The sequence below is a fragment of the Callithrix jacchus genome, chromosome 15, assembly GCF_049354715.1.
Source record: "Callithrix jacchus isolate 240 chromosome 15, calJac240_pri, whole genome shotgun sequence".
In the NCBI taxonomy this organism is placed as follows: domain Eukaryota; kingdom Metazoa; phylum Chordata; class Mammalia; order Primates; family Cebidae; genus Callithrix; species Callithrix jacchus.
The window spans coordinates 11272264-11285278 of NC_133516.1; the positions used below are offsets into that span (position 1 = coordinate 11272264).

The following is a 13015-nucleotide window of genomic DNA, read 5'->3' on the forward strand; positions in this document are numbered from 1 at the left end:
AGCAAATACTCTGAAACTCTGTAGAATAAACATGTGCATTCATGTGCAAAAGAACTCTGCTTACACAGCACCAGAGCTGGTGAAGATCTGAAAGAATTCTACACATATGTGGGTAACTGGACTAGCTGGCTTTGATTTCTTTCAACATACATATCCCCAACATAGTTACTTAACAGTGAAACAGAGAACTCAACCATGTTCCACTGAAGGATACAAACGGCATTCTCTGAAAGGGGGCAAACAGCAATGTGAAATTCCCATCACAGCACCTTTGCTTTTCCCTCTTTTAAACACAGAAAGTTTTGCTTGGAAAGGAGAAAGCCTCCATTGCTAAAACTTTAACTTTTGACACTGTCATAGTCTATTCATAGTCTGTTTTGCATTGCTAAAACAGACTACCACAGACTGGATAATTTATGAAGAAATTTATGAAGGGGGGGCGTTCAAGAATGAGGGGCTGGTGTCTGATGGGGGCCTTTTTGCTGTGTCATAACATGGCAGAGGCCATCAAAGGGCAAGAGGGCAAGAGCAAGCCAGCTCAGGTCTTTCTTCCTCTTTTATTTATTTATTTTTTTTTTGAGACAGAGTCTCACTCTGTTGTCCAGGCTGGAGTGCAATGGTGCAATCTCGACTCACTGCAACTTCCGCCTCTGGGTTCAAGCAGTTCTCCTGCCTCAAACTCTCAAGTAGCTGGGATTACAGGTGCCCGCCGCCATGCCCAGCTAATTTTTTGTATTTTTAGTAGAGATGGGGTTCCACCGTGTTCCCCAGGCTGGTCGAGAACTCTTGAGCTCAGGCAATCCACCTACCTCGGCCTCCCAAAGTGCTAGGATTACAGGCGTGAGCCACTGCGCCTGGCCTCTCTTCCTGTTTTAAGCTACCAGTCCCATTATGGGGGCCCCACCCTGATGACCATATCCAATCCTAATTACCTCCCAAAAGTCCTACCTCTCATCAACACATGAACTTGGGGATTAAGTTAACAGATGAAATACAGAGGACACATTCTAATCATAGCAGACATGATCATGCTAACTTTCCCAATATAGGCATCTAAAAGTACAGAGACCATCTTTTATATTTCTCTGTATTTTCCACAACATTTAGCACAGTCTTATGTATTCAGCAAGAACTCAATTCAACAAATAGTCGACACTTCAATGATTATATAAAAATGCAAGGGCTGCACATATTAGTCAAAGTAACACAAAATCTAGATAAAAGTAAATTGAACTTTTTTTTCCATAATGAAAAAAGTATATCTAAAAAAAAGTATTCAGCAGACTCAGGCTTTTAACTCTTATCTACTTTTTCTATAAAATTATACTTTTCAAGTTTACCAAAAATTTATATTATTAATATATTTTAGCATATAATATATAATACATATATTTTTATAAGCTTAGAAAGTACAATAAAGGCAGTGACAATCTAGATAGAAACTTTCCAATTACAAACACTAGAAATAATATCCATGTCTTTATTTATTTATATTTATGTATTGTTTTGAGATGGAGTCTCGCTCTGTCACCCAGGCTAGAGTGTAGTGGTGTGAGCTTGGCTTACTGCAACCTCCACCTCCCAGGTTCAAGTGATTCTCCTGCCTGAGCCTCCTAAGTAGCTGGGACTACAGGTGTATACCCACAACCAGCTTATTTTTTGCAGAGACAGGGTTTCACTATGTTGGCCCATGCTGGTCTCAATCTCCAGAACTCAAGTGATCCTCTTGCATGAGCCTCGCAAAGTGCTGGGATTACAGGCATGACGCACCACGCCTGGCTAATATTCACGTCTTTAAACTACCTAGTAAGTATCTTACTTTTGACCAGACAAAACCTTGGTTTTTTTTTTTTTTTTTTTGAGGCGGAGTTTCACTGTTGTTACCCAGGCTGGAGTGCAATGGTGCGATCTTGGCTCACCACAACCTCCACCTCCTGGGTTCAGGCAATTCTCCTGCCTCAGCCTCCTGAGTAGCTGAGATTACAGGCACGCGCTACCATGCCAATTTTTTGTATTTTTAGTAGAGACGGGGTTTCACCATGTTGACCATGATGGTCTCGATCTCTTGACCTTGTGATCTACTCGCCTTGGCCTCCCAAAGTGCTGGGATTACAGGCTTGAGCCACCGCGCCCGGCCAAAACCTTGGTTTTTATGAGCTCCAGGACATCTGTCTCTGAAACATGTTGCTGCCCATTTTCATTATAACTGCAACTGGAAAGTACTCCATCTAGTTAAATGACCTTTTCTCTTCCCCTCTTCCTAAAAGAGACTACATTGTATAAAATTTGAGGCAGAAACAAACATTAGCTTCCAATAACAAAGAATAATTCAACTTTATTAGTAGGAAATTTTTGAGATAATTTATATTTGTGACCCAGATGCATGATTTTCAAATGTGAAAGGCGTTCAGCACAAGCATACGATCATTTAGTAAAACTCTGCATTAAGAGACCCCGAGAAAAGCAAGAGGCAGTTTCTCTTTTTGGTGGAGCGAGAAGACACTACAACTTCACTGACCATTTCCTTGCAGGAGTTTATTCCGAGTTCCTTTTGTCCGGTTCTTCCTCCTCAAACTCGACTAATGGAGTGTGTCTGCTGGCCTGAGCACCTTCTCTGTAGAACACTTTCTTTACTGTACCATCCTTTGGAGCCTTTATGGTATGCTGCAGAGACACAAAACAGGACACATGATAGCTGCAATACTAATGAGGACCGAGTCTGTACAGTCACGAAAGGGAGACCAAAAACGAAAACTGTGGCCAACCGTGATGCTGCCTGTCTCTCAGTGCCTTCTAAGGCCCTGTTGTTCTTGTTGTTTTCAACATCACAGCACACAGGGAGAAGGGTGACAGATTGAGAGGAATCCACACTCAGACACACCAGTACCCATTCAAGGACATGACTGGGGAGCTCTGGTGTAGCTAGCAGTGCTCGAGCATCACATTAGAATTCTACCTAGGAAGCTTTCATGTTTGTTTTTTTTTTAATTGAGACAGATTCTCACTCTATCACCCATGCTGGAGTGCAGTGGCACAATCTCAGCTCACTGCAACCTCTGCTTCCCAGGTTCAAGTGATTCTCCTCCCTCAGCCTCCAGAGTAGCTGGGATTACAGGCATGTGCCACCACACCTGGCTAATTTTTGTATTTTTAATATAGATGAGGTCTCACCATATTGGCCAAGCTGGTCATTAACTCCTGACCTCAAATGATCCGCCTGCCTTGGCCTCCCAAAGCACTGGGATTCCAGGTGAGCTACTGTGCCCAGCCTTTCAAAAGTACTGATCCTTGGACCCAAATCCTGGAGATCACAATTCAACTGGTCTGGGGAAGCAGTTTTTAAAATCTCCCCAGCTGACTGTACACATGCTCCTTGACTTATAATGGGGTCAGGTCCAGATAAATCCAGTGTAAGTTAAGGAGCATACTCAACGTGGATAGCTTTTGCACCAGTATCAAGCTGAAAAGTCCTTAACTGAACCACTGGAAATTGAGGACTGTCTGCAATATTCAGCCAAGGCTAAGAATCACTGACTTACCATTTGAACCATCTAAAAACCTAAACAGCAAATTTAACTTGATTGAGGTTTTCACTTTGAAACTAACGCCTGGCATCCTTGGTTCAGCCTTAGAAAACACTAACAGTTAACATTCAGTTGGGTTACTGCCTGATTCCAAGCTGTCAATAATTTCAAAATCAGAAATGACAGGTGCAATTTCACAAAATTAAAATAAAAATCATTTCACAAGAAGGATAGTTTGGTTTTGTTTCCTACAATTAATGCTTCATCAGTCTATGGCTCTTCATAACTAAAGGGGTATTAACTTACAGAATAAGGCAAAAGAACAATTAGGTCTGATCACTCCCAAAGTCCTTTTAGCAAGTGAACTCATGACTTCACTTACCTCCATCTTCATGGCGATCATAACCATTAGGGAATCTCCAGCTTTCACTTTGTCTCCAGCTTTGACAAACACCTTGAGAGTCAGTGTGACAGGTCAATATTTGACAACACAGAGGTCCTAGATATGTTAATCGGCTTCATTATAGTAACCATTTTACTGTCTATATGTACTCATAACATCGTGTTGTAAACCATGAATATGCAAAATAAAATATCAATTAAAAGAAAGAAAACAACACAGAGGTCCTTTGCGGCCCATAGAGTTGGTCTATCAACTTGCAGAGCTGAGTAGAGTCTATGTGGTTGTGTTATCTGCCAAAGACAAATGTACTGGTCACATCAGAGACCTACAGGTCAATCTGGCACTGCCGGCACTGTGATCGGTGGGCAGCACTGCTTAGTTCCCTGTCCCCACCCCCACGACCACTTAGTTTTGCTTGAATCACATGAATATACTCCATATATTCTGATATCCTTTCATATTTTTCAAGAATGTACAAACACAACACATTGCCAATAGGGAAGGGGTCGTCTAGGACCAAGTGTAGTAAGTGTGTCTGAACTCTTCAGAGACCTGTGTTGTAAATGTGAAGGTAGTCTTCATGCAACAGAATTAAACTTATTAGCAACCCCAGAAAGAAATTTCTGTTTTCCTTTGTATACATATACGTGGACTCATATATCCTACATGGTCTCACTTCTGTTTTGTTCACATGGTTACTAAGTGTGAGACTCAGAGAGCTGTGCAGAGATGCCGACATTATGAGAGGCCTGCGGGGACTGAAATCCACTGAGCTAAAGGCAGATCCAGGTCTCCCAGCTCAGACTCACTTGCAGGTAAATATTTTCAAAGGAGAATGGTGGCTCAAATCACCCACACTATTTAAGTCGTTATTTTCTTCTTTATTTTGTTGTTCCAAGAGTATACAATTGAGTTTTTATGACTGAAACATATTGGAGGAGACGCTACTGTATTCAAATATATAAAAAGGAGGCTACGGATACTGATCTATCACATTTGATGTATGTGCCAGGGTCTAAATGTCTATATCCTCCCAGGGTTCATTTGTTGAGATCTTGACCTCCAGGATGATGGTATTTGGAGGTGGGGCCTTTAGCAGGTGATTAGGTCATGAGGGCTCTGCCCTCATGCATGAGATTTGTGCCCTTATGAAAGAGGCCTGAAGAGAGGTCCTGTGCCCATTCCACCACATGACCACACAGAGAAAAAAATGCTGTTTAAGAAATCACTAAGTAGACTCTCACCAGATATCTCATCTGCTGGTGCTTTAATGGATTTCCCAATCTCCAGAATCATGAGAAATAAATTTCTATTGTTTAAAAGCCACCCAGTCTATGGTATTCCATGATAGCAGCCTGAACTGACTCAGACAGTATGGACTGCAACTCTGAATTATATATTGCATTCAACACCAAACCACATTGTTCTTCACCATATCAGCCTTTTAAACACATTGAACATTTAACACAGATGCAACTATGTACACTAAAGAAAATGTCATTATTTCATGAAAAATTTGCTGCTATTAAACTTTCAAAACCAGTTTTTTGAATAATGCTTAATGAAGGCTCAGTTTTAATCATAAAAAGACAATTTAGATTATTTGTACTTTGATGCAAATTCCTGCCTTCAAAAACAGCAATACTTATCATAAATTAGGTAAATGGGTATTTTCACTGAAGACTGTAACACAAAACTTGAATCTGTAATAGATCCTCTTGTTTTTTTTGAAGTGGATGCTTGTAAAGCTTGCCCATGAGCAAGGTTTACAAAGGGAAAAGGACATAAATGACAAAGTTCACAAAGCCTTTTATTAAAGCTTACTGAACATCATTCTACAGATGTCATGTGATTACCTTTTCAATGGTTCCAGTCATAGGAGCTAAGGGGCCTCCCTGAGTTCCTTCTGAGCCCACAGAAGATAAGTATTTGGGGACTGGAATGTCAATTTCAATATTTCCTTCCTAGAAATAGAAAACAAACTGAAAATGGAATCAAGATCCTATCGCTGTATTTTTACTAATATACCTGAGGTAATAACTGTTTCCCAGCTATCTGTTCAATAATGAGTCATCTTGACCAGGCACAGTGGCTTGCGCTTGTAATCCTAGCACTTTAGGAGGCCGAAGCAGGCAGATAGCTTGAGCCCAGGAGTTCGAGACCAGCCTGGGTAACAGAGCAAAACCTCATCTTTACAAAAAATACAAAAATCAGCCTAGTGTGGTGATACGCGCCTATAGCTCCAGCTACTCAGGAGCTGAGGCAGGAGGATCATTTAAGCCTGGGAGGTAGAGGCTGCAGAGAGCCAAGATGGTGCCACTGCACTCCAGCTGGGTGAAAGAACAAGACTCTGACTCAAAAAAAAAAAAGAAAAAAAATTCGTCACCATTATACCAGTGTTCTACTCTAGCTTTATGACCTAGAGCAAATTATTAAATCCCTCTCAGCCTTGGTCTCCCACTGTAAAGGGGTAATGGTATACTTGTCTCACAGTGTATTAAAAGAATCAGTGCCAGGCCTGGTGGCTCACGCCTCTAATCCCAGCACTTTGGGAGGCCCAGGTGGGTGGATCACCTGAGGTTAGGAGTTCTAGAACAGCCTGGCCAACATAGTGAAACCCCATCTCTACTAAAAACACAAAAATTAGCCAGGCAGTGGTATGTGCCTGTAATCCCAGCTACTCGGGAGGCTGAGACAGGTGAATAGCTTGAACCCAGGAGGTGGAGGTTGCAGTGAGCTGAGATCATGCCACTGCACTCCAGCCTGGGCAACAGAGCAAGACTCCATCTCATAAAAAATAAAATAAAATAAAAATAAAGCATTACCTGTAGACAACAAGTAGCCACTGACTGGAAGCCATTTTCAGTAGCATCCCTACTCTCAGCTGCTCAGTATGCTAGGCACTATTTTCAACACACACGTCATTAATCATCATAACAACGCTATAAGGAAGGGACTGTGATTGTTACTATTATTATTATTTTTTGAGATGTAGTCTCATTCTGTTGCCCATGCTGGATGGTGCAATCTCAGCTCACTGCAACCTCCGCCTCCCAGGTTCAAGCAATTCTCTTGCCTCGCCCTCTTGCGTAGCTGGGACTACAGGCATATGCCACAACCCAGCTAATTTTTGTATTTTTAGTAGAGACAGGATTTCACCGTGTTAGCCAGGATGGTCTTGATCTCCTGAACTTGTGATCTGCCTGCCTCAACCTTCCAAAGTGCTGGGATTCAGTGGATTGCTCAGAATCCGGTGCTGGGAATCAACAAGTTGGACGTCCACTCAGAGACCTAATTGAAAGTTGGTAATTACAAAGACGACAGGTGGATAAATTTACAATAATGGGAAGAAACCAGTGTAAAAAGGCTGAGAACACCCAAAATCAGAATGCCTCTCCCTCTACAGGGGATCACAGTTCCTCATCAACAAGGAACAAAGTGCATTCCAATAACAGAATTAGGCTTCAGAAAGTGGATAATAAGAAACTTCTGTGAATTAAAAGAACATGTTCTAGCCCAATGTAAAGAAACTAAGAACCTTGAAAAAAGGTTTGACGAAATCCTAACAAGAATAGACAATCTAGAGAGGAATGTAAGTGAATTAATAAAACTGAAGAATACAATACAAGAACTCCGAGAAGTATGCACAGGTTTTAACAGTCGAATTGATCAAGCAGAAGAAAGGATATCAGAGGTTGAAGACCAACTTAATGAAATGAAACTAGAAAACAAGATTAGAGAAGAAAGAGTAAAAAGGAATGAGCAAAGTCTCCAAGAAATATGGGCCTATGTGAAAAGACCTAATTTACGTTTGATAGGTGTTCCTGAATGTCATGAAGAGAATCAATCCAAGCTGGAAAATATTCTTCAGGATATTATTCAGGAAAACTTTCCCAACCTAGTAAGGCAGGACAATACTCAACTCCAGGTAATACAGAGACCACCACAAAGATATTCCTCAAGTAGAGCAACCCCAAGACACATAATCGCTAGATTCACCAGGGTTGAAATAAAGGAGAAAATTCTAAGGGCAGCTAGAGATAAAGGTCAGATTACCCATAAAGGGAGGGCTATCAGACTCACAGCAGATCTCTCAGCTGAAACCCTACAAACTAGAAGAGAGTGGGGGTCAATATTCAATATCCTAAAAGAAAAGAATTTTCAAGCCAGAATCTCATATCCAGCCAAACTAAGCTTCATAAATGAATGAAAAATAAAATTTTTCACGAACGAGCAAGATCTCAGAGATTTCATCACCACCAGGCTTGCTTTACAAGAGCTTCTGAAAGAAGCACTATACACAGAAAGGAACAACCAGTATCAGTCATCCCCAAAACTTACCAAAAGGGAAAGAGTATCTCCATAATGAAGAATCTATATCAACTAATGGGCAAAATAGCCAGCTAGCATTAAACGACAATATTAAACGCACAAATATCAATATTAATCCTAAATTTAAATGGATTAAATGCCCCAATCAAAGACACAGACAGGAAAATTGAATAAAAAGTCAAAACCCATCGGTATGCTGTATCCAGATCCATCTCATAAGCAAGGATGCACAAAGACTCAAAACAAAGGGTTGGAGGAAGACTCACCAATCAAATGGAGAGCAAAAAAAAAAAAAAAAACAGGAGTTGTAACTTTCATCTCTGACAAAACAGACTTTAATAGTAACAAAGACTAAAAGAAACAAAGAAGGACATTACATAAAGGTAAAAGGATCAATGCAACAACAGGAGTCAATGATCATAAATATATATGCACCCAATACAGGAACACCCAGATACATAAGACAAGTTCTTAATGACTTATAAAGAGACTTGGACTCCCTCACAATAATAGCAGGAGACTCTGACACCACACTGTTAATATTCGATGGATCAACGAGATAGAAAATTAACAGGGACATCTATGATTTGAACTCAAACCTGGAACAAGAAAACTTAGTGAATATTTATAGAATTCTTCACCCCAGGTCCACAGAACATACATTTTGCTCAGTATCACATTACACCTATTTTGAAAGTGACCACATAATGGAAGTAAATCACTCTTCAGCATTTGCATAGCATTTTACAGACTTAAATGAAATACTGGTTGGCTGTTTGTTATTTTCTTCCCTTATTCCTTCCTGTCTCTGCTGTTAAGCATAACTATCAATATAAAAGAGGTTTTTAACACCTATTTTTAGATTGCATTTCAGCCTGGGCAATAGAGCAAGACTCCTGTTCTCTCTCCCCTTTCTCTTTCTTTCTTTCAAAGTGCTGGGATTACAGGCATGAGCCATCGCCTTATTATTATTTTTTAGAGGCAGGGTCTTGCTCTGCCACCTAGGCTGCAGTACAGTGGCACAATCATAGCTCACTGCAACCTTGAACTCCTGAGCCCATGCAATCCTCCTGCATTAGCTTCCTGGGTAGCTAGGATTACAGGAACACACCACTATGTCTGGCTAATGTTTAAAATTTTCTGCAGAGATGGAGTCTTGCTATGTTGCCAGATGGGTCTCAAACTTCTGGTCTCAATCTGCCTGCCTTGGCTTCCCAAAGTATTGGGACTCCAGACACAAGCCACTGCACCTGTTGTTACTGCTGTTGCTATTACTGCTGTTATGATTACCGTTTAGAGATAGGAGAACTAAAGCCCAGGTGGGTTAACAGCCCAAGGTCACACAGCTGCTAAGTGGCAAGGCCACAGCAGCTGCACACTTGAGAACTGTGCTCTTCGCCATTCCATTATACTTCCTCTATCATCGTTATTACTACAGCATCACTGGCGATGGAAAGGAGTGCCTGGCACAGTGAGATCATCCTCAACGCCACATATAGTAGTTTAATTACTAGGATGCTAAAGGAATCTCATCACAAAGCACTGTGAGGCCACAATATATCTGAAAATCCATTATCCTCCTTCTGCCCAGGCAGCAGGCTCTTAACCAAATCCATGCAAAGCCTGCCTTGACTATCTTTTGACTGTGCAGAGACCACCATTCATGCCATCCCCCTTCCCTCTGTCCACCTTCCCCACAAGGAACATCTGGTCCACAGACCCCTCTCCCAGTGGTCACCTCCTCCAAAATCACCAGGATTCCAGCTGTCAGGAGGATGGTGGGTGGGAAAAAGTGTTCAGGCATCAAAGCCCTGAGATAATACCACCCACGGAGCAGGGAAATACTCTCTGACAAACAAAGTATAAGGATTTGTTTCCGAATTCAGGAAGAAAATGGATATGTATATCAATGAGCATCTGTGTGAACAAGAGAAGTGAATGGGAAACTGGAGAGGGCAGGAATTTGGCAAAGAAACACAGAATGGCAAGGAAACAGAGAGAAAAAGGTTGCAGCAGTGCTCGAAGGAAGCTGGATCTTCCTAATCTCTTTCAGTGAAATGTCTCTGGTCAAACAGTTTTCTCCCATGCCCCAGGACTGATGCTATAAAAAAAGAGACAGTACCTTGGAAAATAGGTAAAGAGTGTTTTCCAGGATAATCAGCTTAACCGTACTAGCAACTCCATTAACAGAACATTTCAGGTAAGTGCAGTCTCCCTTGCTGTAAATATCACCAAGGACTTGAAAAGTTTTATCTTCAATCTGAAAAAAATGAAAAATAAGATCTTTAAAATAAATGGAAAACCTACAGAATTAATAAGATCAGAACCAATTCTTCACTATTAGTAGTTTTAAAACATAAAATGTGTCTTAAACATATAAAATATTGTTTTAAAAAAGTCATGAAACGTTCCCCTATTCCTAACCAAGATATTTTATACAGAAATAACAGGAAGATGATTAAAAGGAAAAAAAGTTATCTAGCATATCCATAGCACCATAATGCTATAGATAAAGGTTCATTTAAACATATAAAGATAGCACTAAAAATAAGAAATAAAAATACAAATCGGCCGGGCGTGGTGGCTCACACCTGTAATCCCAGCACTTTGGGAGGCCAAGGCAGGCAGATCATCTGAGGTCAGGAGTTCGAGACCAGCTTTACCAACATGGGGAAACCCGGTCTCTACTAAAAATACAAAATTAGCCGGGCCTGGTGGCGCATTCCTGTAACCCCAGCTACTCAGGAGGCTGAGGCAGGAGAATCGCTTGAACCCGGGAGGCAGAGGTTGCAGTGAGCCAAGATCGCGCCATTGCACTCCAGCCTGGGTGACACAGCAAAGCTCCATCTCAAAAAACAAAAACCAAAAAAACAAGCTATGCAAAATTATTAAAATTTATTTGCATATATATTACATGTTTGTAATATACACTCATTTCTGAGCATCTGAAGTTTTCCTGTGCCAGTCAGTCACCAAAAAAAAGCCAGAACCATATAATCAGATGATATTTCTTGTATGTCATCAACACATAGGTCCAATTCATGAGTTTCAGTTATGATTTAAGAACATAAATTAGCTGGAGATTGGCCACAATTTTCTCACTCTGAGAGACCACATACCAAAGAACAAAGTTCACAATGTTTCAAGGAACCTGATAAAAAGACATGAAAACTTTGTTTAAAAATTTCCCTTAGGCAAAAAGTCCATTTAAATCTTCTCCCTCTAGTCTTCGTTTCAATTCCCATAATGCTAGTGTAGAAGTCACATGGCTATTCTTTTCAAATATATTACATAGGCTAAGGTGAAATAGGTCACCCTGCAATATTTATACACTGGTTCTCATCTATCCTAAGTTAAATATGACATTTTACTACACTTTGTAACCTACTAAAACAGCCATTTGAATGTTTGTGAAATTCTTAGGACATAAAGGTTAAAATGGAAACAGTTTTGTTTAGAGATTCACGAAAACACATTTTGAAATTGTAAATGTAGTTCCACGAGCAGATTAGAACAAACTGGCAATCTACTTTACCAGCTACCAAGGGACAAGAAATCATCTCAAACAAACCAGAGGCATTAATATGAATTGTAATCCTCATACCCAAATAGGCAGACATCCCATGGATTTTTTGAATCTCAGAGAAAGAAAATCAATGTGTCTCAAAATGCTGGGAGGTCTAACATGTACACTGATAAATCTGTTCTGCAGGATTTGAAATCTCTTAGCTCATTAAAAATGATTTATTCTATTCCCTAAACTTGTACCTTACTATAGGAATTTGATTGAATTTCCACTTTTTTTTTCTTTGACTATTTAAGCCTTCCATTTTGTCAATGTAATGGTCTTCTTTCAATTAAGGACTATCATAAACTTTATACTAGAGATTCTTAAAATATGACCTGTGTGTTCCTTGGGGTCCCTAATACCTTTTTTAGAGTATCCATAAAGTCATAAAAAGAGTAAGAAGGCTGGGCGTAGTGGCTTATGCCTATAATCCCAGCACTCTGGGAGGCCGAGGTGGGCAGATCACCTGAGGTTGGGAGTTCGAGACCAGCCTGACCAACATGGTGAAACCCTGTCTCTACTAAAAATACAAAATTAGCCAGGTGTGGTGGAACATGCCTGTAATCCCATCTACTCAGAAGGCTGAGGCAGGAGAACGGCTTGAGCTCGAGAGGCAGAGGTTGTGGTGAGCTCAGATGGCGCCATTGCACTCCAGCCTGAGCAATGAAAGCGAAACTGTGTCTCAAAAAAAAAAAAAGACTAAGATATTATTTGTTTTTTGTACGCTCATTCTCTCATAATACACAATGGAATTTTCCAGAGGCTACTGAATGTGTGATAATGTTATCACTCTGATGGCTAATGAAATGTGTACTTGTTATTAGGTTTTAAATTTTTTTTCAATTTATCCTACAACTCAACAACAACAACAAAACAACTACATTAAGAAACGGGCAGAAATGGCCAGTAAAAACATAAAAAAAGATGCTCAGCATCATCCATCGTTACGGAAGTGCACGTCGAAGTCAGTGAGGTAGTACTACTTCACACCCATTCAGACTGCTATTATAAAACAAAAATCCAAAAACAAAACCCCAGAAAATAGTAGTGGCAAGGATATGAAGAGGCTGGAACCATTGTTCACTGCTGACGGGACTGTAAACTGGTGCCGCTGCTATGGAAAACAGTATGGCGGTTTTGTAAAAAATCAGAATTACCATATGATCCAGCAATTCCACTTCTGGATAT

At 40.5% G+C, this 13015-nt stretch overlaps 1 protein-coding gene across 4 annotated transcripts in view; it reads right to left on the reverse strand.

The window, feature by feature from the left end:
• Positions 1-2304: 2304 nt before the first annotated feature.
• Positions 2305-13015, reverse strand: part of MCCC1 (methylcrotonyl-CoA carboxylase subunit 1) — an 82738-nt gene continuing 72027 nt past the window's right edge. For 3 of the 4 annotated variants that reach the window (XM_078350236.1, XM_035274605.2, XM_078350235.1), the window contains 4 exons: positions 10382-10519; positions 5784-5891; positions 3907-3978; positions 2305-2664 (listed from right to left, as the gene is read on the reverse strand). In XM_078350236.1, the coding sequence (XP_078206362.1) occupies positions 2536-2664; positions 3907-3978; positions 5784-5891; positions 10382-10519 (447 nt within the window). In that variant the 3' untranslated portion in view covers positions 2305-2535. The remainder of the gene's footprint in view (positions 2665-3906; positions 3979-5783; positions 5892-10381; positions 10520-13015) is intronic. The other variant, XM_035274606.3, reaches the window with a different exon arrangement.